This window comes from Nipponia nippon, unplaced genomic scaffold (genome assembly GCF_047370975.1).
Source record: "Nipponia nippon isolate SJK-2023a ecotype South Korea unplaced genomic scaffold, ASM4737097v1 scaffold_13, whole genome shotgun sequence".
Lineage (NCBI taxonomy): Eukaryota > Metazoa > Chordata > Aves > Pelecaniformes > Threskiornithidae > Nipponia > Nipponia nippon.
In genome coordinates this window covers 10,252,501-10,278,281 of record NW_028262324.1, presented here as the reverse complement: position 1 = coordinate 10,278,281, position 25,781 = coordinate 10,252,501, and the positions used below count along the sequence as shown (strand labels likewise).

At 44.1% G+C, this 25,781-nt stretch overlaps 1 protein-coding gene across 5 annotated transcripts in view; it reads left to right on the top strand.

The window, feature by feature from the left end:
* The window catches only part of ARHGAP40 (Rho GTPase activating protein 40), a 44,242-nt gene that overhangs the window by 5,414 nt on the left and 13,047 nt on the right, over positions 1-25,781 (top strand). For 2 of the 5 annotated variants that reach the window (XM_087750371.1, XM_087750370.1), the window contains exons 2-3: positions 18,526-18,728; positions 23,152-23,372. In XM_087750371.1, the coding sequence (XP_087606497.1) occupies positions 18,548-18,728; positions 23,152-23,372 (402 nt within the window). In that variant the 5' untranslated portion in view covers positions 18,526-18,547. Of the gene's footprint in view, positions 1-8,834; positions 9,255-13,126; positions 13,149-18,525; positions 18,729-23,151; positions 23,373-25,781 lie in introns of those variants that run through there. The other 3 variants (XM_087750369.1, XM_087750368.1, XM_087750372.1) reach the window with 3 other exon arrangements.

Below are 25,781 nucleotides of genomic sequence, written 5' to 3'. Positions count from 1 at the left end.
TTCTAGAGGAAAAACAGGACTGTGTATAAGCTCTTGAGTGAACAGGAGCCTGTAACTCTTGCAAGGTCCATAGCAGGTGGCCAATATATAATGGAATTGGAAGGATATCCTCTCTATGTAACAAATAAATACAGCTTTGCTGATGAAAGTTGTTTTTCTCAGTCAAGGTAAAGCTCAGACAATGTTAATGTTTGAAAACAGCAGGGATAACACAGTGGAAGGAAATCCTTGCATGCCTCATAGCGGAAGGTAGACATGAGACTGCAATATATACATCCCTGCAGCTGATCTGAGATACAGTTGTTTTGGTCAAATATTCCAGAATCCTGGACTCGCTCCAGCTTGTGCATGAGAAGGGTAAAAGTAGATAAAGGTAACAGCTGTATTTAGATGCAGTATTTCCTTTGACTAACGGGAGAGGAAGGATACCTCCTGGGAGCAATCCTTCTAACGATATCCCTAATCCAAGAGTTTCAGAGTTCATTCACTTCGTGCGTCCTACGCTCTCTTGGCCAGCGTAAAGCAGGCGTGAAGCTGCCGGATGTTTGCAGGCCAGGAAGAGTTTGGAGCAAGCACAGAGCTGCCAGGTAAATTGGGAGAATTCAAGGCTTTCTTAAATACCAGCGTGCATCGTGGAAAAAGCTTTTTGGAGAATGACTTTTTGCGAAGCTTATTGTAGCTGCAACAATGTGTTAGCTGGAAGAAAACGTAACTGGGGGGAAAATCTATAAGTAGGACCAAGGAATTGCTTCTTTAAGGCTTTTCTGTGAACTCTGCTAGTGAGGTCTGTGCAGTTGTGTAGTGGATTAGCATTACCTCATTGTCAACAAAGCAGATGGCAAAGAAAAACTAGTCTTTCTAAAGGTCAAGAAGCTGCTGCTTGGTTGCTCGCTGGGGATCTATGAATGTCATTTAACCCTACACGAGTAGTTTTTCTGACCATAGTACTGAGTCAAGTGTCATGGTTCATTTGGACCTCTCAGAGTTACAGGAGGATGTACCCTGTGAATCCAACTTTATTACATGAGCTCATTAGGTAAAAATCAAACAAGGGCTCAGTCCCCTTTCGATGGGCTGCTGTAACTTGTTAGTTCTCTAATTCATTGCTTCGTTAATTCACAAATTCACTAACTCACAAGCTTATGAGGAAGCCAGTTTCCCAGCTGATGGTGAGAATGCTCATGCTCCTCTGTCGTGGTGCAAGTATCACAGTTGGAAGCCTGGGAACCTCAACAGTGTGGATGCTGATGGGTCAGCTTGAAAGCTTTTTGGGTAAGGTGATGTACTTACACCTTCTGTCATGGAAGTTTGGTTTCTACCGTTCCTGTGCGTTGTTCCAGTTAACTCTGAAGAGTTTCAATCTTATCAGAAACTGCCCAACAGTTGCTTTTGCACAGCTGCAAGGACAGCAGGTCTTATCTCTTCCTCTCCTTTGTATCTGGCATACACGTAGCTCTTGCACAGTGGTCCTGCTCCCAGCGTAGATTAGGCTGAGCTGTACCAGCGTGAGCTGTGTGTTGGGCCAAAACATGAGCAAGAGTTGAGTCAGCAGCCACAGTCCAGTGATACCTGTGTCAGAAAATGTCCATTGTACAAAAGTTTGGTTGCTTAGACCAGCCTGGTTAAAACATACCGTCCTGAATGTCAGTTTGGTTATAAGAGTTCATCAGACTTACCAGAGCTGTGAGGTAAAACATAGCTGCTGTAGTTCATCTGCCCGTGTGTAAGTCTTTAGATTTACTTTCATGAAAATCTTTGTAGTTTTCAACTCACCTGCAAGTCTTAATTGAATTTTTGCTTTTTTAGCTTTTTGGATTCAACAGTGTTTATTCAGTGGATGGTCTGTGTGGTCTTTTTTTTGCCTTTGCAATAGCACTGAACTTGCACACCAGGTGTAAACTGAAGAATAAAAATTTGTCTTGCAACGTCACCTGACATTGATACCTGAGACTGCACATGTCCGATATCCTCTTTGGCCCTGCAGTTAGAGCAGTGGATTTTTATACAAAAGCAAACAGCATGTGGGGATTTATAGGCACTAGTCTCTGACCGACCATTGAGATGATCTTGCACCACTAACCTCACTTGCCCTGCGTTCTTCTCCCTTTAAATCCTGCACTACAAAGTCTGGAAGTGTCTGTAGCAAGCTCTTCCATTCCCCTCACTAGCCCCTAAGTCGTAGGTCATGCCTGCAATCTTCTGATTCTGGTTTTCCTGAAGACCTGGGGTAATTAAACTTTGTTATGAATATTTTGGTAAAACAAGCCCTCTCCTAATGAGTTAACAAACTCTTGACTACTAATAGTTCTGTAAGAGCCATGAGCTGTATTGTGCAATCAGGTTCAGCATCTCAACCAGCTTTGTTCCAGCTGTTGCATCGTTTATGGATGAAACTAGTACAAACAAGCTCTGTGTCGTGACTTCAGAGCAGGGTGCCAGCCTAGCAAAAATCATGACAACTGACTTTTTTTTTTTTTTTTTTTTTAAAACTTCTAAGCCTTTAAAGCAGCAGCCCAGTTCTGTTCTGTCCCAGCTCTCTTCTAGAGGACAAATGAGGAGAATGCCCATAAATATAAATTATGGGCCACTCGTAATCTCTCCACACACAGAGAAGTTTGGATTCCTCCTGATGGGCTACTAAAGAGATGACAAAGTAGAACAGAAGCCTGTTAGGATAAATGATGACACTTTTGAGTACAAGCACAACTGTTGCTTATGAGTGGAATAATTGACACTTATTATTGCCTGACTGCTAAACAAGAACTTCTGCTACTAGGCGGTATTAAATTTTCTTTTTATTTTGGAAATAATTGATTGAGCAATTGGGATCTGTACAAATGCTACTCCCTTTGAGAGGGAGGTATCGTTCTGTTCCCCTGCCCAGAGGCTGATGGATGTCCTATCCAGAAATGAGCACAGTGGCATTTCATTCCCAAGTAAATGCCCTGTATCCACGTGTGTAGGGACAATGTGTGGGGACCTGTTTGGTAAGTATTTTTCTCTGGATCTTGAATTTGGAGTATTTAGGTAAGTGGATTTAGTTTTTATTGTAATCATTCAACAAGACAAGTTTCAGTAACACAGAGGGAGTTCCAGCCTACTCTCTGAAGTAGTTTCAGCTAGTCTGACCCAATATAAAAACTTCTAGGGAGATTTTTAAAACTATAAGATACTAAAAATCTATCCAAAATCTATCCAAAGCAACCCTAAACAAGACATTGCTTTGGAAACTGCATTTGTACTTAGTCCAAACCCTGGTCTTTCGGTGTTTCACTTTTAATCTTAATAAATAGCTTAGTTGTGTAGCTGTGATGAGGTCACTCCCACTTTTCTCCTCCTCTTGTCTTACCATCCTTGCTAAAACTCTAGCTTATCTGAGTCAAGCTATCAGTAGCTATTGTTTAGCTGTCTCATAGCCTTGGTAGCTCTGAACCATTTGCTTCTACCCTGATCGTGGGGCCATACCATGTGCATGACTTCTGCTCGTTCAAGAGTGCATGTTTGGCATTCTTTGCGCAGTAACTCCTATGGGATGCCAGAAAACACACTGACTCATGGCGAGTTCAGCCCATGGAGCCCATCCCGCTGCTTGTGATTATGGTGCAGGAAATAAACAAGATGACAACTTAATCTATCACGTCTTCGGGCTGAGAACTGGGGCAGCAGAGTAAGATAGTCCATACCTGACACTCTATTTGTAGCTCTGTTGCCTCATCCATTTCCCAGAAGGGAACAGAAAATTCAACTTGCAAAAATCAAAATGAGGTTTGTGAAATGGGCTGGGACGTGAGCTTGGGAATTTGAGCTCTTGCATATTCTTTTCCGATGAAAAATAAAGAGGTGCAAAGCACCCCATGAAGGTGGTGCTGGGGGCAAGCTCTGCAGCGTGGACTCCAGTCCCTCAACTGACGCAGCCAGGCTGGCATGAGATGGTGGTTACTCATTGCAGCTGGAGTGGGAACTGGCTGCTGATCCTTTGTCCCATGTGCCTCTCTTCTATCACACCTTAGAAATGATGTGTAGCGTTTTGTCAGCTGGTGGCACTGATAATAGGTCCCTGTGTTTAAAGGAAGTGAACGAGCAGCTTGGTGGTTATTAATCTGGTGCCTGTCTCTTCTTTCTGCCTTGAGTGTCCAGCAAGAAAGATACAGTTTTTGCAAGGCACAGCACCCGGTAGATGTCGGGCACGTGTTTGAATAGGGAGGTAAACGAGGTCATCCTCAGAAACCCGCTAAGACTTCTAATTTTATACAGTCTGAAAATGCCCAGGAGGCAGAAACATATTCAATTTAAATTAGTAAGTCAGTCTTGGTTATTCATCAGAATAAGTGTTTTTGTGTATTAAGAATAGCTGCTGTGTCTTAGCGCTTCCTCCTATTGTTACAGCTCTTCCTTGAGCAGTGCAAATGTTTTGGGTGGTTTAAATTACATTTGCAGTAGTAATTAGGTTTAAGCAACTTTACAGTTCACTTATCTAAATATACATCTGTGTCTAAAGACCATATGATTTGTTTTTTTTTTCCTCCTCCTTCACTCCCCCAAGCCATGACATTATCAAACGGGGCAGGCAGCTGGAGGCAGCCATGTACCCAGCCACTGGCCCGTGTCTGGTGGAGATCTCTGCTCAGAGCTGCTGGTTTTGATGGTATTGTGATGAAGTGGCTCTGGCTTTGACTGCCAGCCTGCTAGTCTCACTCTACTACAGCATCGCGTCCTGCCAGATACCAGGGGTTCCTCCTTTACCCAACGTTTTTTTTCTTTTTTCTTAAACGTGGGATTAATAGCCATCTATGTACAAACGATCTCAGCTTAGGAAGCATCTGTTGTTGCTGTTTGTCCACTGCCTGAAGTCCAAATCCGCTGTTTGTTACAACTCCTGGGTGCAGTAAAGCAGATTATGTGCTCTGACACACAGCTTGTCGCTACAGGCAGGTTGGGGTTTACAGTAAGCAGGGTCTGACCATTCATCGTTGGGTCCGAGCCATCCTAAGTGTGGGTAGAGCAGGGAGGGTCGAGGGGATGATGTGGGCAGTTGGGGAAGGTGATGCTTTACCTCTCCACTTGTACTGCGTTGATACTCCAGCTCCCATGGGCATGCCTGTATCTCTCCCAGTAGGATGACAAATTAGGTCTTGTCTCATGAAGTAAAATCACGAGCAGAAGCACTTCGTAGGGTTTGAGTGTTGCTGTGGCTGTTTCTTGATAGCTGTTGGGCTGAGATGCTTGTTTGATCTCTCAGCTCAGGGCAGAGCAGAGCCAGCCAGTGTTGTGGGTTGGCTGCTGGGAGCCGGTGCCTGTTACCCAGACGTGATTGCAACCGAGCACTTCGCCCCAGGCCACAGCCTGGGTGCTGCCTCCCTGGCAGACTGGGAACGAGCTGGGACTTGGATAATCTTATTGCCTCGGTGACTCCAGAAACTGTAATAATCTCTTAATCTTAATGGGTCCACGTGATGGATAGGTAACACTACTCGAGGATTTTCTTGATATATGGTGGGGTGGAGGGTGGATAAATTATTTTCAGGCTTTCCTAAGGTTATGTACTCTCTAAAAATAAACCTGTTGGAGAAAAAAGAATTGCATGTTAGGGATTTCGGCTACATTCAGATTTTTCCACTCTACTTCACGCTGCAGTGTCTTTCACTCGCATTTGATTTTCATGGTAACAAATTACTTCGGGGATGCTTGAAAAATGTAATGCTGCCATAAGATCTTGCGATGCAGCTCATGAACATTGTATTCAAGCCGACCTGAAGGCACTGATGCTGAGCTCCATCAGGCAGTGTTCAGAGGCAGGTCTCCCAGGCTGGTGGGCTCCTGCAGTCTGGTAGAGGATTCCTGTAGTCTTTAGGTCTCCAGCCTGCATGTGCTTTGCCCAGCTAAAATTCCCATTTATCCAAAAGCATGTTGGATGTTTTTCCCTCTCCTTTTTGGTCCTGAAAAAATCAGGTTTACTGAGCAAGCCAAGTCATGTCAGTTTGGCAGGATGTGTAGATACCTTCAGAAATAACGCGTGGACTAAAGCTGTGACGATAACAGCGCTGGGTCTGTACCAGTGATTCATTTGAACTAATTGGCTGCTGAGAGCATTGGTATGTTTCTTTGTCTCCATATTTGACTAAGATTCAGCTCCTATGATCCAGATTATCTCGTCCTAGTGAGCTTGGCTCATCTCTAATGACGCCAGGAAGACTGTCCTGATGCATGAAACATGCTGGAGAGCTCGAAACTAGAGTTGGAATATTTATCCTGATTCACTCTGTCCAAAAATGCAGACTCAGCTGGCCTCATGTCCTATTCCTCCACCTCTTTTCTCACAAGCTAGGAAATAAACTTGCTGGTTATTCCTCTCAAATGCCATGAATAACTGAAGTCCAGACAGGAGCGAATATGTGAAAGGCTGTAGATGGTAGTGCAGCTGTTATTACCCACAGAGATCTTAAACTTTCAGTAATGCTTATGTACTGCTTTATATGAGTAATTAAAGCTGAATGTACTATTAAAGAATTCTGTTTTCATTCTGGATACTTTGAATTTACCTCAGTTGTGCAACAAGCCTGGCTGAATTATTATTACTGCTGTGTTAGAAACCTGTGATGATGGAGCTCACTCGTACGAGTAACTGGCCACCTGTCTGAAAATCTGCTGGTCAAAAAGGACAAGCAGCTGGCTGAAGCTATTAAAAGAAATGTAATGAGAAGGAACGTAGCTGAGGGATAAAAGAAATGTAGTTGTGGGCTGTTGTGCCCATCTACTTGCAGTACTGGCAGCTTAGATGTGCTTTTGCGTACAGGAGAAGGAATGGCCTGGAGCCCAACCACTTGTTTCGGGGCATGGTGCGCTTGGTGGCAGGCCTTTTGGAAAGGCTGGGTGCTCCCTGGGGAGAAACAACACTTTCCTGAGTTTGGAAAAACAGCGACGCTTAGGGCAGCCACATCTCCTCTCATAGATGTTTTTGTTGTTGTCCCTCCTTGCTCTCCCCTCCCATGTCTCAAACCCTGGGCAGTTTGTGTGGTCACATATGATGGCGTAGGCTTCTGTCCAATGTAGCTTTGCAACAACCATTGCCCATGTACCTGAATAAAAGCATCAGAACTGTTTTGATTTACTTTTTGCACATTGGTAAGCTCTTTAGTATAGCATGCATTTTTCTTATAACACACCGCCTATGTATAATTCAGTGCTGTTGTAAAAGCTGTGGCTCGTGGGCGGGCTTTTGTTATAACTGAATTTCCCAAGCTGAGATTCTTCCAGACTGGTACATTCTGCGGTTTATCTTGGTTCGGAGCTGATGGAGGAGAAGCTATATAGATAACCCCAGTTTTGAATTTGATCTCTTATGATGCTTATTAGGACCACTTGTAGTGAATAAGCTAAATATGAAGCATAATACCCAACGTATATGCAAGGCTTGTGGGTCTATCGGGAACAGGAGTGAGCCAGGGGAAGCCAGCTCTAACTCCAGCTGTACATCAGAGCTTTCCCACAGGCGCCTTCGGTTACCCAGAGAAAGAGCCACCTTCAGCACGGTGGTGCCTTCTCACTGCAAGGCTGTCCTCTTGGTTTGCTTCGTGTGACTTAAGTGTCTAAAATTTGGGGGGAGGAGTAAAATTTTGCAAGAATTTGGGGTAAGTAGAAGGGGGGGGGGACAGGGAAAAACCCCATTAGTATTTTTGCATACTTAGTGTGGGGAGTTGTAAGAGTCCCAGACCAAATTACCCTCCCTCCATCTCCCCAGGGGACTGGAGCTGTGCTGGGGTATAGCCGAAGGCTGCGGGCTGGGGTTATGCCTCACCCATGGAAAACTGATGTCATTTAATGTAGCGCAGAGGCTGTTAATCAGGGATCCCTCTTGGACGCAGCCAGGGCTCTGCCTACAGGTAGGCTTGGGACAGAGTCTGGGCTAATCCTGCTCTACAAAGGGTGCGAAGGGGGATCATGGCAGGAGTCTGGGCAGTCGGGCAGCATTCCTTCTGCAACAGATCGGCTGTGTGTTCGCAAGGTGGGGTGAAAGCGGCTGGACTAAAGCAGTGGCTGGAAAAATAGCTGTATTCATGGGCAAGGATCAAAACTGAGACAGCTTCTGCATGCTTTTATGAGGGATTGTCTCTAAAATTGCTGCTGCTGCCCTTTAAGCCGTTGCAGGCAAAGCAGGCTGAGCCATAGATCCAGTCTTACTGGGAATATTGGAAACAAGGAGCGGAGTTATTACCTGTGCTGGAGAAGCTTTGCCTGTCTTCATCAAGGAAACTTTAAATAAATGACTTTTTTGTCCCTTTAACTTAAGGATTATGAATAGTAAATGTTAGAGGAAAGGGAGGTTACAGAAACACTGTGAAAGGAGGTTTGGTGGAGAGAATAACAAGGAAAGAACAAAACCTCTGAGGACAGCAGGGAGGTGGAACTTTGATGGCTTTAACCCTTTGCTCGCTCGTGTGTTGCTTGTTGATGAGATTTTAATGAAGGATCTGGATCTTGCAAAATATTCCCTGTGGGTGTTACGAGTTTACACTGCTCTTTCAACAGCAGTGTCTTACATACAGCTGGGATTTACTCACTGCTCAGCTATGGCAGGAAATGCTGAATTTGCTTTTTTAGTAAGCGCTTGGGTTTTTTGCTGCCCTCCCTGAGTCCCCGGGCAGATGCTTTGTGCTTTTCTTGATGTTCTCTTACTTCAGAGAAGTACAATTTTGAGGAGCAAATACGCTGTTTGACTCCTCCTTCCCAGTGCTGCTTGTGGGAGTTACTTTTTCACACAGCCGAGGCTTGAGTTAATGTTTAGCAAGCCTCAGCTCCAGCCCAGGCTTGGAAATAACTCCTTGCTGTTTTCTGGTTACTCCGAGGGCTGGGTGCTGGCTGTGGGTTGTGTCCTTCAGCCTGCGACCCAGGCGTGGGCGGCTCAGCCTTGGGCACCGCTGCCTTGAAGGCACGGGTGGATTTACTGTGGCTTCTGCTCGGTCTGCCCGGGGCGGGTGGATGCGGGGAGGGAGGAGAGGATGCTCACGGACACCCAATCGGCACCTCGTGGGTAATGAGGAGCGGCTCTTCGTTATCAGCAGCGAGGCTTGGCAGCCGCTCCTCGACTCCACAACGGAGGGACACGGATGGACTGACTGCCGCTCTCTTCTCTGTCTGGACATGGACAAGCGTGGCACACGCAGCTCCGGGGTCGCCAGAAGTGGGATCCCCAGGCCCTGGGTGGTGTTGGCGCCTGCCCAGCCAGCCAGCTGCGCCCAGCCCGGCAGCCTCAGCAGGTACGAGCACGGTCGTGGGGTACGGCTGTCCGGGGTGATCACTGCTCTGCTTCTCGAAGGCAGGGCCTAGAGGTAGGGCGATACCTGGGGCAGGTAACAAGGAAATTTTCCAGAGGTGAGAAGACTACAATATGCTCTTTAAAACTGTGCTTTGATTGCCTTGATCGTGAAACGAAACCTATTAAAACTCCCTTTTTCTTTTTTTTTTTTTTATTTTTATTAACTCTACAATTGGGATCAGTGCAGTGAGCTGTGGAAGTGGGACCTGGGGGGTGCGTGCGTGGCAGCGGGGCTAAAATGCAGGCTGCGTGTTTCCTTGTGATTCAGTGGTAACGCTGCCCTGGCAGCTTGTGGGGTCTGAGGGCCGTTCAGTGATTTATAGGACTGTATGAAGGTAAAAAGTGTGTATGTATAAATATTGCGCAAAGCACGCATACTAAAGGATACAACTGAAAATTGAACTACTTTGCTTGGCAAACACTGTACTGGTGGATCAACTTCTAAGCTGATGCAAATACATGTTAGGTGAAGTCTTAAGTCATTTAATGTCATTTAAGCACACAAAGTTTCAGAATATCTCCCTGCTGCAGTAATTGAAACCCGTTGGGTTTGTGTGAATGTACTCACGGGGATTTTACTTGTAACCATAGCTCACGTTTTCACATTTCTGTCTGACCACCTCATTTTTCCTAGTCTGCCTTGACCTTGCGTGTAGAAGCAAGAAAGGAAATCTTTAAAAAATTCCAGGCAAAATTTGAGATGTAAAAAAAAAAAAAAATATTATTGGGGGAATGACACAGGAATAATATGGTAAGTTACTTTAAAATCACCCATGTTTAAGAGAACTAGACTAGCACCTTGAGTATGGCGGGGTTTCTTTGATAAAAATCAAAATATTCAGTAACAGCTTATGGTTTTTGCCAAACAAGCTAGCTGAGTTCCAGTGTCTTTACTGGTGCCAGAACACCTCTGTGGTCAGCTCTGAAGAGGTGCTACAGCAGGAACTCCAAATTTGCTCACTAGCTTTGACCAAAATACTTAACTCCTAGCAAGTGGCAATTTGCATCTGTTCATTCGGGACTTACCAGCAGGTGAAACGCGTCCCGTATGTACATGTGTAACTAAGCCTCTCTGCTAGGATTGGCCTAAAACATGCCTATACAATAAGGTGATAATATGCCAAACCATCCTGCTTTTCTAATTAATTGACGTGAGTGACTTTATTTTTGCAGCAGTAACTGTGCCGTGCTCGTTGGTTCCCATTGAGACACCCACCGGCTTACCCAGCGGTGGTGGTGTTCTGCCTCCAAAGCACCGCTGAGAAAAAGCCGATGCTGAGCCAGCTCTGCCTGCCTCGTGCTCCTCCTCTCGGTGTTGTAAAGCTTGTGGTACATGGGGTGGCTGGGGTCGGTGGCCCTGGCTCACAGGCGGCACTCCAGTTATTAGTTATAGAATTAGTTATAAATATCGACCAAGGGGAGGCTTTTCACGGCAATGTAATAGCCAAGTGTTTTGTCTTATGTGTAATAACTCTTACCTGAGAAATCCAAGCAAGGAGCTTATGACTGGCCTTCCCATCTTCCTGCATCCCTCAGCCTCTCATGCCTGAAGCATGGCTGGCTTCCTGCACATCTCTCGACCCCTCCTTACGTTGTGCTGGTCAGCAGGTTACTCTTGTGACCTCTTCAAAGTCTCTTGCCTGTTCCCATACGTCTGAGCAACAACTTATAATTACTCATCCTCTGCTGTGATTTAAGTACAGTTGGTAGAATGGGCTACAAGAAGAAATAAGAATGAGTTCTATCATCCTAATTTACTCTAAGTTCAACATTAAAGGAGTTGTAGGACAAATATTTAGTATGTGTGAATCTGCTTTTGTAAAAAGCCTTTGTGTTAAGGAACGATCACATAAAAAATAAGGTCACAGCCTTTTTGTAAAGGATTCAAACACACTAGCAGTCTTTTCTCTGAAAGCCATATGGTCCCTCACTCCCTTTGTCCCTAAACTGGGAAGCTGAGGTGTGGAGAGGTTGAGCATCTTGCCTAAAGTCACGGTGGTGATGGAAATAAAGTACAGGTGTCTCATATGACGTAACGGTAGCATGTTTTGAGGATGCGTTCAGTAACTGGGAGGTACTGACTCATTCTGGCCTCCGTAAGATCCCTGGCAGTGTGTGCTGTAGGGCTGTGACAGCCAGATCACTAAAGGGCGGTGAGTCTGTGCCAGCCGCTTCGTGGGAATCCTGTGCACAAGCTCTGCTTTGCGGCAGCCGGAGGGAGCCCAGGGCAGCTTCTGTACTGAGGAGAGGGTGATGGGTAAGAACAAGGATGCGGGAGCCAGTGCCACTGGTCTGTGGGTTTTGCAGCCCCGTGCTAACTGGTCTGTGGGTTTTGGCATCCTGGTGTCATGTCAATAGGTAGAACTTGAATGGCAGACTGGATCTTTGTGGCTGCTGGACGGACAAAGCTGCTTGTGTGTTTAGATGAACGTGGATTCAGTGGAGCGTGTGAAGATGAAAATAAGGATGAGAACGCCACCTTTTAATTAATGATTCTCATATAATCATCCAGGAGATCAGGCTTATCAATTCCCCATTGCGTTAAAGATCACAGTACTCCTAAAGCTTTGTTTTGGCCAGGTACCCCTTTCTCGCGGCCGGATTTCCGTGTCGATGAAAGGCCTTTCCTGTTTGGCTTACTGTGCTAACGCAGGGAAAGTGAGCAACGGGCTTGTCTGCAGTGACCTGACAGTGAAACAAAAAACATGTACAAAGAGCAGCATGGCTTATGTTTTCTGAGGCCAAAACAAACTCTAGTGTGATGGGACAGACACCCAGCTAATAGACTAAACTAAACATGGCTTTGAATATTTTTAATTTGGCTGTATCTGCATAGGCTTATCAATCCGGTGTTTGTTCTGCTCTGAGTTTCGGTCTGAGACACCTCCAGGTAGATCTGTAATTACAGGCAAATTTCGCTATTCCTTACCTTGCCTGTTTAGACCCTTAGTAGACAGAGTGGAGACAAGTCTACTCCCTATGAAGGCCTGAGACACAGATGTTGCGATGGGGTTTCTTTGCCCTCAAATACTTGGATAGAAACACTTCTTGTCAGGTAAGTTATGACCTATGCTTTATTTAAAGCTCCCAGCACTGTGGTGGAGGTAACCTCTGGAGTTCGGGTCCATCACAGAAAGCGACGGAGGTGCTAAGCTAAAGCAGTGTGTTACACACAAGCATCAGGATTCAAGTTTTTCACTCCACATAGCACTGGGCAAAGGATTGCTGTTTTGTCTTTCTGGTGTCACTAGGGATGCCAGGACAGGAGCTGGGGAGTGCCTTGTTGTTGTTGGGGTGAGGGAAAGCTGGATCTGGTAGGAAATACTCCACGCACGCAGAACTGTCTGGCATGTCCTCTTTATCGCTTGCAGAACAGGCTTCTTCAAAACAACCTTCAATGATGCTGCTCCCCGAGCTGCTTGCATAATGGAAGATCTTGATGAACTGATTGCTGTGTTACTGAAAACAAGCTGTAATCTTATTAGCAAATTGTAGTAGTGACATCTGAGCTATTCTTGCTGGTGCTATAGAGACAGACCTTCAAGTGTGCTGTCCCGTGGGGGTGGAGTCCTTGATGAAATGCCTTAATGCGAACAGAAGTGGTGGTTGGCAGCAGTGCTGCATAAAATAGCCTGGGCTAGAGGCACGGTGACTTCTTGTAGGGGATGCTGTCAGTGAAACTACTAGGTATACGAGCAAATCCCCTATGGTTAGAGATATGCAAAGACCTATGCCAGCAGTGGCAGCCTGCTTCTAAGATTGCTTTAATTCTGCCTCTTTAGCTGCTTTGGTTTAGTTAAGCCAGGGAAAGTAAAGCATGGTAAGAGTATATTGGGTAAGTTACTGTTCATCGCTGCTACAGTAATTTGATAATTAGCCTGTCTTTACTTTTACAGTTTGGTCCAAGGAATTTGAACCAGCCATGTGCCTTTCATTTCCTCCTAAGGGTAAACTTCAGTATTGCTCTTTTGCTGCTTGTTGTGGGGAGGAGGAGCGAATTGGTAGTCTGGTGTCTGTACTTCATGTACAAAATTTGGAGGATTGTAGGAGTAACAAAACCAGGCTTTAAAGAATTGCAATAAAGCTTGCTTTTGATTTAGACCTTTGGTAGAAATGTTGTGCAGCTTGTGTCCACAAGGCATCTCCTGGATAAGTTTGCTATCTGTGATGGGAAAGAGTTTTGTGTAATTCTGTGTGTCTGAATAAAATAGCTGATTATGAATATTTCATCTAAAATTCTGATAATGAGTAGATTGACTTCTTTCATAGAAGGAGTTGTTCTTATATTACCATGGATATCTTTGAAAGACTGAAGTTTGAACTTCCAATAGTTTCAGTAAGCAAAATTATCTATATTTTTATATAGATATAGCTATAGATATGTGATTTACTGCTTCAGGATTTTCTCCAGCTTGTCAAATACTCCTCTCTGTTGTTTCTGGATGTCTTTACCCTGTTACATGATTTTAAACAAGAAAACCTATCATGTTATGAACTGTGGTGGGCTGATCTTGAGGTGATTCTTTCTCTTTAGATTTACCTACACAGTTCTTCACTTGGGTTTAAGCTGCTTGCTCAGGGTAGGAACTTGGAAGCAAAGTGAAGAGGTGCTTTTTCCTGCATGGACTTTTTTTGTTTGTTTCTTTTAATCTTGTGCTTTTGTACCCATCGATTGTTTTTGACCTTGAAGTAAATTGAAAGCCAGTAAGATGCGCGTGTGTTGTGACGCTAACATATTTTTGTTCTCTGACTTAGTGTCTTTATCTGTCAAAAGACTGCAACCAGTTGATAGAATAATTTCTCACTTTTTTTTTCCCTTTCAAAAGAGCTTGCGTTTCATGCTAGCGGTCTGAATTGCTATGATGCTGTGGCTTGGTGTGCTGCTCCTGACTTGCTCTGGAGGTTAATTCAAACCCCTTCCATCTGCTTTTGTTTCATGTGTGCCTTTGTGCTTGCTCCAGATATTTGGAAATGTCTTTAAAAACTAGGTGCTTGTGTGTGAAAGGACTGCCTTGTAGAGCTTAATTCTTCTGTTCTTGTTGCCCTTTTCTCATCTTAGTTTTTCTGAAAACAGTATTAAAGGAATTCCATTTTCTTGGCTTACACTTGTCACCTCCTGTTCTGTTTGAAATTCTTGAGAAGAAACCTCTCTATTTATTCATCCGCTAGAGTGGTATTTCAATGAGGGAAGGATGTTGAGCAAGCAGTGAAGTAGTCTAGGCAGCTACGGATCCTTTGAGAAGCTCTCTGGCGGGAATGATTCAAGCCTGGAATGAACAAATGCATAGCAACAGTGTTTATTGTATTTTGATATTCAAAAGGGCCAAGAGTTGCATGCGTGTTTGCAATATATTTCCCGTGTGTTGACAGTATCTAGGAACAGATCAAAAACTACTCAGAGACTTTATATTCTAGCCCAGGACCAGTGAGCCACCAACACTCAGTCAGTGCTATATAGGCATGCAAATCTTGCTCAGGGCTACCACTGCTCTATGCGGAGAGGATTCACAGAAGAAATAATAAGAAAAGACCATATAAAGTCCATGCTAGTCTAATTTCTCATAAGTCTGCTGTTCATATTGTTAAGTCAGGGTTAGACTGAAGGTGTGAGGGCAGTCAGCTGAATGTATCTCAAGCTTCATTAAAACTGGCTCTGCTCTTAAACAAGAGGGGAATGGTGCATTAGCATGGTCGGTCTTTCCACAGAGTCATTCCTTTATGGCTGCCCTTAAGTAGATCTTTCTGCCAGTTTGCTTTTTCTTGGGTTAATTTTTAAAACTTTATAATCTTGAGCTTTTTGTTATATTGACAGTGCAACTGTGTGAACCTGATTATTCCACCTACTCTTTGCCCAGTTGCAACTGAGCGATTAACATTTTAAGCCAACAATCTACACTTTCAATCTAAACTGTTGCTATGTTTATACGTCACAGATTGCCCTCCATTGACTTGGGAATGCAATGAGGAAGAACAATCTCTTAGGTACGCTGAATCTAAAATTAACCTTCCACCTGGGTGGTTAGATTTGTAAAGCACTGTGCAGTGTGTTGAAGAAAAAAAGTATGTAGACCAGAAAATAAAACATTTTCTAAATTTAAAGGCCTGGCTTTGCTTTGGTGTTGTTCTGTGAGACAGGAAAAACAGCGCTAGCTTAGGACTTGTAGAGCTGTGCTTTGGATCCTGATAGTGCTGTGTAGAGCTGCTATGTGACATTAGCATCCTGCACCTTGGTGAAATAGGGTTTAATGCATCAGTCTGTGAGGTTCTTGAGAAAAAAGTTAGGATGGCTTTTGAGCTGTTTGATGCACAAGTAGTTCAAGCATGGCTCTCCTAGAATAGACATATAGTGTGACTGGTGGTGGAGCTTTTGGGGTCAAGCACTACTAGATCATCTGTATTTCCAGCTGTGGACGGAAGCAAAATAACTACGGGTGGTACAGAAGCAGAAGTCAGAGTTGGATAAGGGTACAGCAGTTCACTGTTGTCTGGCAAAACTATATCCTTGCACCAGTACTATGTTGTCTTGATATGGACTGAAGGTGCTGGTAGATCAAAAATAGCTGCTGGCAAGGCTATAGCCTGAAATCTGGACTGTAACGATGTTGTGACCCTTAGACGTACACCAAGAATCTGCCCTAATGCTTTAGATAAGTATTACTTCACTTGGTCATAGTATCTCCTGGACTAAAACGTGCATTCAGGATCTGGTACTGGGTAAGTCATGCAGAACATCTAAGTCAATAGCCACCCTTTTGAAAGAGCTGAGGATTGTATTTACATTGGCTTAAAATTTTGGGTTTTTTCCAAGCAGGCCTGGGGCAGGTGTGGGGAAGGGATTGTCATAGCTACATGCGACACGCAGGCTTGCTGCAGAGCATGTGTGCTGGGTCCAAGCTGCTGCTCCGGGTCTAGGATGGGTTCTGCTGGATCTGCAAACATGGATAGAAGTTTTGTTGTGGTGTGAATCCATGGAGATTTCTGGGATGTTAAATGAGACAGCTCTAAACCAAGTTGAACGTGAAGAAAAGGTACTTTCTAGAGCTGCTTTGATCTGTATTACCTAGATCCCACAGTACTATAGGACAGTAACTTAGGGCAAGAAGAGTAGTTGTGTGCCTGCTGAGTGCCTTCAGTAGAGCAATTAGGAGAGCATGTAAGATGTTTCCTTAGCCTGTCTAGTGTTATGCATTGAGATGAGAGACTGCTCTTTAGTGCAAATTCAGTTGCCACAATGTTTCTGGCACCGATATGACCAAAACCAAGTCACTCGAGATAATCTAAAATCCTCCTTCTAGTTTCGTGTTGCAAGTGATAATTTCTATTGACTGGCGTGTAATAGAATTCTAGTGAAATATCACAGCAAGGTATTAAACGGTCTTTTTGATGCTAGCAAGGTGGCTTTGTTTAAATCTAATCCTCTTTCGAGAAGGCTGTCAGCAAATGTGAGTAAATGGAGAAGAGCAGTAAACATGAAGCGTTAACGTGAGGGATGTGATCTAAGTTTTTAACTCCTAATGGGTAAAGATATAAGTAAAAAGTTGAAAGGGGAAATAATGATTTGGGATGGCAGCTGTAGCAGAACTGAGAGAGATGGACATGAACTATGGAGGTTAAATAAATGATTTTTTAAAAGTCTTAGATTGACTATTTCAGTGCTGTACTAGGCTGTGAAGTGGCATCTCAACTGGAGGCCTGTTATTTGGATATCCAGGAGCAGGAAAGAAAGGGGGGGAAAGGTGGGGACGGGTATTAAACAAGCAGATCACCTCTGCCCTTGTCAGAGGTGGGCTGGGTGGCGTAATAGCTCTTTTCAATCTTTAACTTTCGTGTTGCCGTAAAACAAACAAAACCCTTCTTATTCTTGTTCTCAATGCTGTTGCTGGCTCCAGATGTTCCTGGAAGGATGGTTATTGCTTTAGTTCTGACCTTTAGAAGAGAGGGGTTGCCTATGTGCGTGTTAGAAAAAGGTATGAGCATAATATGCATGCACATGTGTAAATGTACGTGCAGAATATCCTACAACATATGCCTCATAGTTGTTAGATCTTCAAATTTAACTCTTTATGACTTGAAAAGCTTCTTATAACTGAAGCAAGTTAGTGCCAGAACTGCTAATAATGGCTTTCCGGAATGAAAGAACTAAAATTTTCCAGATATTTTGCCATCTATAACTTTCTAAGTCCTTCTAGAGTTAGGAGGCTAAATTGCATGTTTTGGGTGTTCTGTTGTCATGGTTTTCAAGGCATAAGACTCAATCTGCTTTTTTTTGTCGTGAAGCTAGAAAACTATTCTGATCTGTTCGGTGGCAGTGGCTGCTCACAGGTATTTTTCAAACCATCCAGAGTTAGCGTAGTGTGCGATCTCTTGTATTCATAAGTTGAATCATTGAGGTGTTTTCATAAGTAGGTTATATTTATCCTAATTTTTTTTAAGTCTTTGAAAAAGATATACAGCAGGGTTTAAATGGCTTGTAACCCTTTGAAAAAAATTAAAATTCATTTTAGGAGAGGCATTATTTTATGAACTGATAAGAGCCTCGCAACTTTCTGCACAGAAGTTGAAAGCTGAACGAGGCCAGTCTGGGACTTCAGCTGCCCATGAATTAATTGGCAGGGTGGTAAGAAAATTCTGTATGTTTGGCTTTCCCAGGACACTTGTGCTGTTTCACAGCTGAAAAATCTGGTTTGAGCAGGAAAAAAGGGCTTCAAACATCTGAGTTGTTTATTGCATGAGTTGAAGTGCAGGAGACAGAGCTGTGCCGGTTTTTGCATGCGGACAAGCCTGCTGGGTACAGCCTGCTGTGGCTGGGCGTTGGGCTTGCAGTGCATGCCAGATAATCGGAGCACACGTGCACCAAGCTTGAAACATCTTGGTTGGTTGTAGATGTAGAGGGTATCTGTGCAAGTTTGCAGGGGAGTCTTGGAGGCAAGGGTGGGAGTGGTAGGTGGTGTCTCGGAGGTCTCTGGAAGGACAGCATCGGAAAACCTGTGTTGATACTGCATCCTCTCACATGTATGGACAGCAGTTTTTCCTCTGCTCTAGGGGATTTGATCCCAACTTTGTTATTGCTAAGCACTAACCAAAGGAAGTCTAGCACTTACCTCTGTTTGGCTTTTATTGCAGTCATTAATCAATGAAGACCGCTGTATTGTGAATGCTGTATCTGAATACGTGTAGCTTAACCTCTCTCCCCTTATCTCTTCCTCTCTCAGTACCAGAAATTGCCCTTGCAAAATGAGCCAGCTTCCTCCGAAGAGTCCTTTGGCACCTCCGGTGTCAGAAGGCACGAATTCCAGGGTAGAGTCTTTGGACAACTTGTCAATGGACAGTTTTTGGCTGGAAGTAGAGAACATTAAGCAGAGCACTGAAGCCGAGCAAGAGGAATGCAGCCTTTCAGATGTCAAAACACAAGAGGGTACGTTGCCAAAAATGTCGGGAGTGAGGGGAGGAAGATGAATGTCTTAGAGAGAAAATGTGCTTATGTACCTGAATGATTCAGAAGCATGTTGTGATATGGTTAAAATATTACCAGTCAAATCAGAGAGATACATATTTTTCATTGGCGTGGATAATGCCCTGCAGAAGGGGAGTGCTGGCCTGGCCTGGTTTCAGCTTCTGAAACAAAGCTGACTCTAAAGGTCAGTCAGGAGCATGTCAAGGCTCCAGATTTTTTCAAGCAGCCCCCCACTAAGTGTGGGGACTCTCACTCCCCATGCAGGTGGCTGTATGGTAAACACGCTGTGAGAGCTGACGGTGGTTTGGAAGGCTTGTTTGTGTACGTGGTTCTGAGACTTCATCATAGTGGCTTTTGTGAGAGCTGCTCTTGTGGAAGGCAGACTTTTCCCCTCTGATTCACTATTCAAGAAACCCTAATAAACATCCAGAATTACTTGAGTCCATCCACGTAAGATTTTCCTTTTATACCTCCCCCCCTTTTTTTTTTCTCTTTCTTTTGAAGACTGCTTCATGTGCATGGGGTGTTTCTAAAGGGATTTCTGTAGCACTGATGTTATCCAGTATTTTGGAATAACTGGAACCTGGACCTATTGCCTTTTGACGTGGGAGGTACAACATCCTGGGGGAGGGATGATAAACGGTGATAAGTACCCAGCAATGCCAGAGATCAGGATCACACGTTTCCCAAGTCCATTTTGAAGAATGTGATTTAGTTGGCTGTACATCCTCTTGAATGGTGTGGTTTGCAGCCTGGACAGCCTACAGCTGTTGTGCTGGCCTGATACTAAGAAGGATCCCTGTATCTAATGGGGAAATGTTTGAGTGAAAGTCCCAGTGTGCTGCTGTGCTTCGGAAGGGTAAACAGCTATCCTGGGCACATAGAGGGGGCTCTGGAGAGCGGGGTGGGAAGATCATCATCCCTGTCTGCCGTACTAGGCAAGACATGGTAAACATTAAGGTCTGCTGTTAGTGTCTCTGCATAAAAGATGTAAGTTTGTTTTTTAGAACTGGAAGAGATGCAAAAGTGACTCAGAAAATGAGTGCGCCAGAAAGGAGACTCTGGAAAAGAGGCCATGCCATGAGATGAAAGGCTGTCTGGGATATCCGAAACACTGATATGCTAGAGGCAATTCAGTTACTGTGTGTAAGCAGGGACATAAGGAAGAGTATCTTTTAATGCTGTGTATTAAACTAGCAGGCAAGAACTGACTGCTTAATTGGCCATTGAAACCAGACAGACTTGAAACAACGCTCCGAGCAGTGAAGCCTTCCCAGCAGGCTGGGGAAGGAGGTGCGGCACGCTCAGCCTCCTGGTGCCTTCTGCAGAGGAGCTTAGTCAAATCAGTGTGGTGCTGGAAGCATAAGTAGCAAGGGGAAACTTCAGATGGTGTGGATGCAGGAAGCTGGGCTCGGCTGGTGCCTTTTGGCTTTTGTGTCTCCGCAATTTATGGTTGGAGCACCGCGGGGTGGCAAAGCAGCATAGAGGCTTCAGGGCTCCTGGGAGCCAAAGGCACCTTTGCTCTTTGCATAAAGCCTGAGAAGCTGCTCTTGGGCAGCAGCTAACACCTCCGTCTGGAGACGGCGTGGCTCAACCTGACAAATAGCTGATCGTAATCACAGTACAGGGACAGTGTGGAGGCTACCTGTAGATAAGGCATTGCAAAAACGCTGACCCAGTTGGAGAACGCTGGTCTCCTGTGCAAGCCCTGTGTAAAGGGTGGTGTAATGGGAAGCTGCTTGTGACCCAGCATTAGTGGGAGGCCAGTGTGTAACTTTGCAGAAGAACTGGATCAGCAGAAAGGTGCTGATGATACTTGTGGCCTCAGTAACAGTTGAAGGTAGAAAGTAGCTTTTTCCTGAAATACAAGCAGCAATGTCCTTTCCTTGCTGTCTCCTGTTTATCCAGCTCTCTCCAAAGTCTGACTGTACAGCAGATAACATATGCATTCTGTGTGGTAGTGCCACTGAAATATCTGCTAGCATGCTTATAGCATGTAATCATGTAGGATGGTCAGCTGTCCTTTAGCTTTTTTTTTGAAACTAAATGTTTTATTATGAACACTATTTTTGGCTAGCTTATGTTTCAAGTAAGTTTTTGGAACTGGTGTTCTTTAGTTTTGCAGATTTATTCTTAATTGTGCCCCCCTGAAATGCTGCTTGTCTGGAACTCCCAAGGCAAATCTTAGCAGTTCTCCAGGCTTAAACCTGCAGCTCAGCGTCTGTGGACCTCTCAGTTCTGACCTATTTCTCTCTAATTTCCCCCTTCTCCCCATAAATAACCTATTTTGCTGGTTTCCTTTTGCGTTACTGGCAAACATAACTGGGCCAAAAATATTAAATAGAGGAATTAAAATCTGGTGCTTTGGCATCAGATGGGGCAGCAGGCTCACACGGATGTCCGATTTAGGGCCTGCTGTTTAGTATTGTGTATTAGATTAGTTTCCTGTTATGACTGGAATTGGGTATTTTCAAAATTTGCAAGCAATACACTTAACTTCCTTTAGTTCCCAAAGACAAAATAAACCAGAAATCCTTTGCGCTGTGCTGCTGTGAAACCACGGATGTAGGACCAACAGCTGTACAGCGAGGAGTCATGAACGGGACCACGAGTGCGTGAGCAGCTGTAACCAAGCGAGCAGTACCGGGGGGATGCTCTCACCTCTTAGCTTCTGTAGAACCAGGCATGGGAAATCACCAAAACTTAAGACCATGTAGGAAAGCTAACCAGTTTGCTAGAAGATTCGTTAAAGGAAATACTTGACTTCAAGTCCAGCTCTATTTATAGTGGGGTGATGCTGAAAAAAGTTCTGTTTCATTACAGTGCCTAAGAACACAAAGAGCATGCTCTGAAAGCTGAAAAGAGTTTCAATGGAGTCACAGTATGTTTTTGCAAGTTGCATGAACACAGAAGTTTCCCCGGAAAAATTAAATTTAATCTCTCAAGAGCAGCTGCATGGTTGTTTTTTTTTTTTATTATTGATGCAGCAATAGTAAAACTTTGCCTGAGCAGCTGTGATAACTGAGGAGATATCAGTTTGCATAGGAAAGGAAGAGTGAGAATGAACTGTTCTGTTTCAGTCAATTCAGTTGTGATTTTTCTTTTTCCCAGTATAACCTTTGGTAGAGCTATGCTGGAGCTGCCTGCAGTGAATGAATGTGGTATGTAGAACTGAAAAGATAAAGGCTTTGTGGTGTTCGCTATATTAAAGTTGAAGCCACCTGCTAAATTGCTTCTTTTATCCTTGGATTTCAAGTAGCTGCCTTGCTCAGGGCACTTTCTCACTTGCACAAAGGGTGCATCCCATAAGGAAAAAGTTGTCTTCTGTGTTTGAAGTGCAACTTTATATAAACTGAAGAATGAAGTGGAATTGAGCTTGTTCGAGTAATGCTGCTGCACTGTCTTCAGGCTTCTCACACTTCATTCTGGAACTGGAATAGTCTTTAATTTTAGTGATGTTTTGAATAGGCACAGACGTAAAGCGAATGCACAGAGTAAGAATAACGTTGTTGCTTTTGTTGAATGACTGTATGGATACCAATCCACTTGAAAAGGTAAAGAATAGGGATGGTGCGTACAAATAGTTCTGCAAGTATATTAAATAAAATACATTTGGATCTACCAGATCAGTGTCTGGATATTTAAAAAAAAAAAGTTGGTGGTGCATAGGAATGCATCAACATCATAAATAAAAATTAAAAGCAATAGCCAAATAATTGGGAAGAGTACAAAAGCCAAATGTGCGGTGTTGTATGTTGTGGCTTCCCACAGACCTTTTGTCCATTCTCAAAGATGTTGGAGGATCGGGTGTGCTGTGGGGGAGGCAGTGCCATTCGCTCTGAGCTTGCTGTGCGCTGTTGCCTGCTGCCAGAGCTCCCCTTTGCACAGGCAGTCCATGTAAAGGCAGATTTAAGCAAGTGCATCTGACTTTCCTCCCATGTCCTGTAAAGGCCCCCACTGGGCTCAGTTCCTGTTGCAGTCCTCCTAAATACCATGCAGAGTCACACTTGTGCCTACTTTCTGCCCAGCTTCTGAGGGAGCCTAGGTTCCTGGCAATGTCCACGCCTCCATAGTTTTTTCTTCTCTTTTTTCTCACCTAGGGTGAGGAGAAAGGAGTATGTGGGCAGTTGTAGCTGCCTAAATTGCTGTCTCGCCTCTGATTTCACCCTAATACCCAGCTGGGTACCTGGGAGTAGGGATAAGATTTTTGAGAACAGCTGTGGCTTCTTAACAAAGATGCAGCTCACTTCCAGCGGTGTCCCATTGCTGCCCCTGAAAGGGGATGGCTCAGGCTTCTGGTTTTCTGCCTCTGAAGTGTTTCAAGCACTCAGATTGCTGTTACCCTTTCTCTTCTCACTCGCCCTTCTCATCCCTTGCCTCGCAGAGGGAGAAGCCGAAGCTGAGTGGCTCCAGGACGCAGGTCTGTCCGACCTCCTTGGGGACCGCGCCTCAGAAAACGACAACATTGTGCTGCTCTCCACCCTGACCAAGACCCAGGCTGCTGCTGTGCAGCGGCGGTTGGATACCTACTCCCGGTCTCGGAGGAGGAAGAACAAGCATCCTGTGCGTGATGTCCGAGACATTTTTGGAGTGTCCAACTCTGAGGTATGTTGATTTGACAGGATCTCCTGAAAGACTTTGTTGCGTGGTGGTAGCTGACTTGGCTTTCTGGGTCTAGGGCTACTTTCATTTCCAAATAGATGACTTTGTCTTTTGAGCTGAAATGAAACTGAGATTGTAGAAATTCTGCATCCAGTTTGCAGTGTTAAGAAGTTGCTACAAAACCTGCAGATCCATAAGCTTCCTAGAGACTGCTGGAAGACTTCTGTATAGTGCCTACAGCACTGCAGCCTCCTGGAGCACTGGTATCCTTTGGGGTCCTCTTGTGTTTTCTTTATTCCAGTGACATGTGAAATCATTATTAACCAAAAAAAGAGAGAACTTCATAAGTTCGGTTCTGATAAGCTGATCTTGTATAGCTGGTGGTTCTAGAGAAAGAATAGCCACTGCTTTTTTTTTTTTGCTAGAGAATACATGACCATTAACTTTCCAGCTGCTTTCCTGCTGTGCTGCTCCTCTTTTGGTTGTGACCACAAGGCAGAGTATCCTTATTTTTTCTAGGGGCTGCTGGAAAGTATCCCAATCAGGGCTCCTTGTGACTTTCCCTACTCGCTCAAGTGTCGAGTCAGAAGGTATTGAGCTTAACCAAGATCTACCTTTTTCAGTAGCATGGGACCCTTGCTGTCTACCAGAACCAAATACTCCTTTTCCTCAGCCTGAGCATCTTTGAAACATCTTTTACTATAACGAGATGAATTATACCCAAATAATCCCTTGAATGCCTTAAGGGAATGACACTACCTGTCTGCAACATCACTGGAGACTGCTGTGGTTGTGTCCTTTGTAACTGCCCAGTGTTGAGGTGCAGATTGCTTCCTTACTGTGAATTGCACTGACGGACAGTCATGGTTGATTTGCTTTTGTAGAGCATTCATTGCATTCCTGCACAAATGGGTGACAAAAAGATGACATTTCTGAAAGCAATAATGCTGCAAGCTTGTCTTAAGTGCCTCAATTGAAATTCATCAAGATTTTAAACTTGCAGATTAAATAGAAACCTGTTATATCTCTTAAAATAATTTTACTTTCTACGATATAGGAGTGGAGATTTCTAAGCTCTTAATCTTATGTGTCCACTCACTAGGTCACTACTATTTGTATTTGATAATTTGCATTTGATAAGCAACTGAGATCAAATCTGATGTTTTAAAGTGACAATTTGGTATAATGAAGGCCTGTACAAAGATGCTAAAGCTGCCTGTTTAAATTGCCTTAGTTTAATTGGAAGTGAAATATTTTATTCACTTCTTTCTTTGGGCAAGATCACTAGACTGTTTTCCAATAACTGCTGGAATTATTCATATTTTCTTTGGCTTAATTTTTTTTAAACCTTTGCAGTTGCCTCCGAGATCTACAGTTTTAGTGGAGGTCACTGAAACAAAAAACAGTGTTGTTTTTTTCCCCTCTTTTTTTTAATGAAAGTAAGAAAATTATTTTAAATTAGTTCATTTCACTGTTTGTTCCTTCTTTGCTGAGTAGCCATGAGCTTAACTTCTGTATTCCTTGCTTGTCTTTTCCACTGTACACAAGGGGTGGTGTTTGCCCTCTTTATTTCATGGCAAGTGACTGATGCTTAGCTTAGGCAACTTGAGAGTCATTTCTATGTGAAATGGTAAACTTCTGAGATGTTAGGATATGACACTGGATGTAGGTACTGAGCAGAAGTCATCCTTTACCTCTGAGTAATTCCTGGAGCAATCCCAGAGAGAAGCAGGGGTTTTGGTTAATTTTCCATACTGGTTTGCTGTGTCGTCCCAGTTCCAAGCACAATTTTGGGGCTCTGAAGGACATATTCAGGCACCATATGCAAAAACAGGCCTGGTGTTGCTCTAACACTTGTTCGAGACATGTAGCAAAACATGATAAATCCCTTATCGCACAAAAAGGATATTTGAAATATCCGCTTTGCAAGGAAGGAAACGGAAATACAGAAAGGTAAAGGTTTTTTTTTTCCCCGCAGTCCCAGAATTGGAACCCAGATCCAGTACTGCTCAATCAGGTTTTGGATGCTTCCCACTACTGACTGCTCTCTCGGTACACTGGGAGCAGAATGTTTGAATGGGCTCTACCTATGGAAAAACTGCGTTCCGCAAATCAAGCTTAAAGCTAATTGAGTTCAGCTGTGACTTGAGTGGAAGCAGTTCAGCCTGTAAGAGTGCAAGCAGTGATGCGTCAGAGTAATTTGGATCTTTATTTCCATCAGTTTCAAGATGGATTTGCAGCTCACCTCCTATCCACCTCTGTCATGAGCTACTTGCAGGCACCAAAGCTGTTGGCATTTCTATCGGAACCTTTCTACATACTTCCCCTATATTACTGTTCAGTATGGCCTGTTTACGCAGCAGCTGGATCTGAAGGTGCTCTGGCATTATTCAGTGTATGATATATGAATAA